At 39.6% G+C, this 6,000-nt stretch overlaps 1 protein-coding gene across 2 annotated transcripts in view; it reads right to left on the bottom strand.

The window, feature by feature from the left end:
* The window catches only part of DEPDC1B (DEP domain containing 1B), an 82,846-nt gene that overhangs the window by 72,405 nt on the left and 4,441 nt on the right, over positions 1-6,000 (bottom strand). For both annotated transcript variants that reach the window (XM_039243821.1, XM_039243822.1), the window contains exon 2: positions 2,110-2,375. In XM_039243821.1, the coding sequence (XP_039099752.1) occupies positions 2,110-2,375 (266 nt within the window). The remainder of the gene's footprint in view (positions 1-2,109; positions 2,376-6,000) is intronic.

Here is a 6,000-nt window from a genome sequence, read left to right on the forward strand (position 1 = left end):
CAGGGCAGCCGCGCCCCGCCCCCCCCAGCCCCCTCCCTCCCCTTCCCTGGAGCCCTGGCACACACAGCTGTGAGGAACGGAGCTCTGGTCCCTGGAGCTCTGGTCCCAGAAGCTGCACGCGGGCAACAGCTGCCGCCACACTCATTAGCTCACTCTCAATTCAGGGCATGTGCTCCTTAACAAATGCTTTACATGTCTGAATATATTTCATCCCAGATTAATGTGAGAAATTGGCAAACACCGGTGGTTAACTTAGAGAACTTCCACTCGGGCAAATGGAAAGCTATGAGTTTTCAGGTGGTAAACAAGTGAAGAAAATCCTGCTCCCTTTATGATTCACAGGTATTAGAGAAAGTGAAGAGAAAATCACTCTTTAGTGGACAAATGTACTCTGCCTGTGCACTCGATGTTTTAAAGCAGAACACCTGATTAAGTCTTCACACTGACGTGAAGCATGCTCTCACGGCGCGGGGTAGCCGCCTCCTAGAGCATACTCCCATTTCACTCTTCTGAGGACCCTGAAAGCCTCCTGGGACGCAATGGACGTTACCCAACGTAAGGTCACAAAAGAACAGATTGGAAGATACTCATCCAGAGAATCTTTCAGAAGTGTTCTACCTAAGTTGTGACGGGGCACAAGCAATTACAGTTTCCCAAGAGAAATGATCACTTACAAATCCCCAGTGGAGTATGGCATGCAGAACCAGGGCTGGAGTTTCCACTACTTGATGCTACCAAGCACTTACGGTCTCAGAATAAGCTCAAATCACCCAAGATCCTAATTAAAAGTTGGATGAGCACGCCAGAAATAACTGCCACGTGGAGAAAGAACTAAATGCCCCATGACAGTCTCGATATCTAGAAGCTGGAGACTGCCGATGAAACTCCATAAAGAAGTCCAATGCTAAATGTGCAGCAGTGTGTGGTCTTAGCCTTGGTGCTTGTGGCCACCCTCACTCTGCTCTGCAACCTTCCTCTCAGCAGCCAGTCCACAAGAGCCAAAGAAATGGTTCAGGGAAGAAACAGACAGGGTTTCTCTGCTCAAAGTCAGGGGTCCCAGGGGCCCCAAACTCCCTTACTAAATGTATTGTAAGAGCATGCCTAATTTTCTTTTGGAGTAAAAGAACGCAAGTATTAAGGGTCCATATTCTCCATTTCTTCTTTTTTTTAAATTTTTTAATGTTTGATTTATTTAGTTATGAGAGAGAGAGACAGCGTGCGCAGGGAAGGTACAGAGAGAGAGGGAGACACAGAATCCGAAACAGGCTCCAGGCTCTGAACTAGCTGTCAGCACAGAGCCCGACGCAGGGCTCGAACCCATGGAGCGTGAGATCACGACCTGAGCCAAAGTCGGACGCTAACTGACTTAACCACCCAGGCACCCCTCTCCATTTCTTCTTTGAATCCCTCTCAGGTTCCCAGCCCTTTGGTGGGCCTGTCCATAACTCAACACTTCCTTTTTTCACGACATGTACAGCTTCATTCCTCTTTAATATTCTCCCAGTCCCTGAAGCTTAGGTAGGTCCCTTCCACCTCCAGGAGAGAAATAACCTAGCATGTAGTAAGAAGGAGAGTCTGAGCCCAGAGACATGCATTTTTTCTTAGGGCAATCGAGTGGTAGGTGTCCAATCACAAAACAGCACTAAAACATGAGCAAAAACATTTGGGGAAAAGCAGACATACATGAGGGAATTCTAGTACAATGCTTCATACAGGCTCTGAGATCTGCCTAAAGATCAGACCCACTGTGCCGCTAACCCCCTGAATACGTACATTCTCACTGCTAGAGAGGCCCAACCCAGAACTATTTCACCCTGTTATATTCTCTAGAAGCACTGAGCTACTCTGGTCATCTTCACAATGTGCAAAAGGCAGAAAAGATGTCCTTTCTGAAGGCTCACTGCAACAAAACATGGCCAGAGGCCACCCTACAGACCCAAGATCATGGCAATAGGCTTTATTGTGACAACACGTTCAGGTCTTTCCTCAACAAATCACAGGGGCAAGCATTACTCAAGTGGGCAAGAGATGTTTTTTCACATGAGGCAGTTTCAAGAGACAGACCAGAGCTTCTCGTTCTCCCCTTTAAGGTTTACTTGTCGCCATTACCTGTACAAGTGACGATTGTCTTCAAAATCTTCCTGACCCCATTTTCCCTTGATGTCTTCAATAACATGATTCTTGAGGAATTTTTTCAGCAGCTGGACCGTTTGCTTGCGGGTCACCTCGGGGCCAAAGTTCTGATTGCATCTCAACAGCTCATGCAGCCAATCCACGGCTTCTGCCGCCGTGAAGCAGCGTTCGTAACTTTTGAAACGGCAGCGATGTTTCCGTAAGGGCATCCTAGCGCGAAAAAGCTCGACTGTTTCATTCCACTGGGGGAGAAAAAGGGAGAGAGTCTTGTAGTAAACAACTGGGTTTGTTAAAGGTTATTACACCTCAAGTATTTAAGACAATGAATGCGTTTTTCCACTTAGAAGACCGTCTTAATGACAGACTTGATTTTTTTCTTACAATCTTCACACTTGAAAGAAAAATAAGTTTTAAAACTGTATTTTATATTTAAAAAACTGTATTTTATTCATCCAATAAGTATTTACTGGAGAAATGACCAGCAAGTTGTCCCATTATGTGAATTTAATGGATTTTTACATTAATGAGAAACATATGATCAAAAATATTGGCAAACCCGAGCCCAATATGCATAATTCACTCCTTGGAGCTCTGTCTAATATGATTTTACATCATTCAGCAACTATGTACTGTTAATTACGTGTAAAACATTATATGGAGAGAAGAAAAGAAAATCAAGTCTGTCATTAAGACGGTGTTCTAAGTGGAAAAACACTGTATAAGATATAGTCCTGATGTCAAAACATGTTTAAAAATCCTACAAAATATTTTCCTGTTAAAAAAAAATCTAGACATCCACCCCTTCATCAGCCTTCACTAGATTAAATGAAATGTTCACATATGGTATCCTTCCTACATAATTACACCACATCTTTTTAGTATCCTAGGCTTCCTGCCAGTCCTCCTAAAAGCCTTAAGAACTCAGTCGTACTTTCATAACCATCGTCCCTTCTCCCACTTTTCTCTTTCTGTATCACTGCACAAAAGTGAATATTCACTTTTCACCCAGTGAAATCAGAAAATCTTTTTCTAATAATTATAGTTGTTTTTTGTTTGTTTGTTTGTTTGCTTAGAAGAGAGAGAGAGCATGAGTGGGGGAGAGGGGCAAAGGGAGTCAGAGAAAACCTTACGCAGACTCCACCCTCCAGGCAGAGCCCAACACAGGGCTTAATCCCAGGACCCTGGGACCATGACCTGAACCAAAATTAAGAGGTGGACTGAGCCACCCAGGTGCGCCCCAGAATAGTCCCTTACAACAAATTTGGGGCTCAAACTATTCTAGGGCTAGAAAGTGAGGCAAAATCAAGACCCAAGGAAGATGTGCAAAATGACATATGTCCCTCAAGTACTTAGTCTCAGAATATAATCTGGAATCTGTTGAGTGGTCTCCTTCTCAAGTGCTCATTTCATTAGAGCACCTATAGCTATAAATATAAACATACTTTTAAACAATATCCACATATTTTTAATCATTGTTGTTGTTTTATTCTCTGTTGACACCTAGCCTTCATGTTAGTCCAGATCAAGCATACTGGGAGTGGGAAGAGTTAATAAAAAAGATTTACATTATTTTGTGTTGATTGAATTATCATAATCATTATCAGTTAAACTTAATACACAGTATAATTTATACATTATGTAATATATGTAATGAAGATATGGGTTATGGGATCCACTATTTCAAAACAGAAGTAAACATGCTTATTAACTGACTCATGCTGGTGAGCAGTTTCTCTACTTATTTTAATTAAGTAATAATATACATTGTAACAAATTAAATGCAGAAGTATATACAGTACGCCTGCCCAGTATCTCCCCAACCCCACATATCTATCAAACATATACATACATATATAGATTTTTCCTTTGTTTATGTATGTGTGTTATTAGAACTGCTGTTGCTTGCTTCCTTCTTAAAGATATAAGATCAATCTTATTGTAGACATTAGCCAACTTGTTTTTGCATTGTATATAGCATGGATGTCATTCTGTGTGAATACCTATAGATCTAACCCATTCTTACGAATGAGTGAGTTCCATAATTTACTTAACTGTTTTCTAAGTGACAGCATGTATGCTTCCAGTTTGTTGTTTCAAAATATTCTTATTTTAAAAACCTAAAGGACCAATGTTTTTATTTATTTTGGACAGAATGGATTTCTAGAGAGTATCAGCATATTTAAATCAGATGTAACAATTCAGAGTCTTACCAAAAGTGTATGAGCATACTGAGTTACCTTTGCCCATCAGTAGATGTTACTATCCTTGTTTCTGCCAATATGCATGCAAGAAATGGTATCTCTTAAATTTTGTTTGTATGTTGCCATCTTCATCTTTAGTAATATTCATTTACTCATCTGACATTTTTCTATCGGATAGTCTCTTAATCAATTTTTTTAAATGTTTAAGTCCAGCATTTAAGTCAAAGTGCATAGAAAGAAATCCGGAAACTTAGTCTAATTTGCTCAATTCAGTATCCCCCACAACTGAGGGCAGTGTCTGATATATAAAGTATATGTGTTTAATAAAGGTATATTGAATGAATAAATATGGAATATTAATCCTTTTTAAAATATATTAGAAATGTTTTCTCCTATATTATCAATTTGTTTATGTAGTCTCTGACTGCATGAAGGTTTCGTTGTTGATGATGATCTTTTAATGAAAGAAATATATCTTTTTTTTCTTTATAGCTTCAGGGTTTTCCCCTTTAGAGGAATGAAGTTGGAGATTTCCCCATCCTGAAGTATTAAAAATATTTATCAAAGTCTTCTTGTAATATTTTAGAGGGATTTTTTTAATATGTGAATCTACAACTAGAATTTTTAATGGTAGGAGGGAGGGTACCTGTATTTCAGTGAGCTGAAATATTAAGTTATCTTATATAGTATCTTTCTGGATTCTGTTCTGAACTCTCTTTTTTATGCCACTGTGCTACTGGTGTTTTCCTGTGCCATACTTTACCATAGTGATTACAGTCAATTAATACTAAGCTTAAATATCTGGTAGGTCAAGGTCATCTACAGTCTCCTTTCTTTTTTCCAAAAACAATGTTTTTGAATTCTCATACTTTAATTCTTCTGTATGAGCTTTTCATTCAATGCATTCCCCACAGAGAAAAAAACAATCTATTATGATTACATTTTTCAATGACTCTGTGGAGAGTTGGTTTTTATTATGCACTAGAAATTTCCTAACAAGACATCTTTCTCAAAAGTAACTTATAAAAAGAAATTTTAATTTGTTGATTTTTAATGGCATTTATCATTATGGATTATATTTACTTAATCCATGAAACACATTAGAATTCTAAAACCTAGTGAGAACCATGGCTTCTGTTCCCACTTACTTCCAAAAATAATTATGTTGTTATTTGGTTACTCTGTCAAGAAGGAAGTATTAAGTTCTCTGTAAAACAAGTCACGATTCTCAGTCACACTTAGAAGGAATATATCCTACATCAACAAAGAACGAGACTGAGCTTCAGAATGATTTTCTTCTACAACATATTACATTTGAAGAGATCGTCTTTTGGGGCACCTGGGTGGCTCAGTCGGTTAGCGTCCGACTTCAGCTCATGATCTCATGGTTCGTGGGTTTGAGCCCCGCATCAGGCTCTGTGCTGACAGCTCAGAGCCTGGAGCCTGTTTCAGATTCTGTGTCGACCTCTCTCTCTGACCCTCCCCTACTCACGCTGTCTCTCCCTCTCTCTCAGAAATAAATAAAACATTAAAAAAAAGAAGAAGAAGAGATCATCTTTACTGCAGAGGGGATAAAACAGATTTCATGATTAAAAAACTTTTTTTGGGGGCGCCTGGGTGGCTTAGTCGGTTAAGCTTCCGACTTTCGCTTAGGTCATGATCTCGC

Source organism: Hyaena hyaena, unplaced genomic scaffold, assembly GCF_003009895.1.
Source record: "Hyaena hyaena isolate Hyena2069 unplaced genomic scaffold, ASM300989v1 scaffold_232, whole genome shotgun sequence".
In the NCBI taxonomy this organism is placed as follows: domain Eukaryota; kingdom Metazoa; phylum Chordata; class Mammalia; order Carnivora; family Hyaenidae; genus Hyaena; species Hyaena hyaena.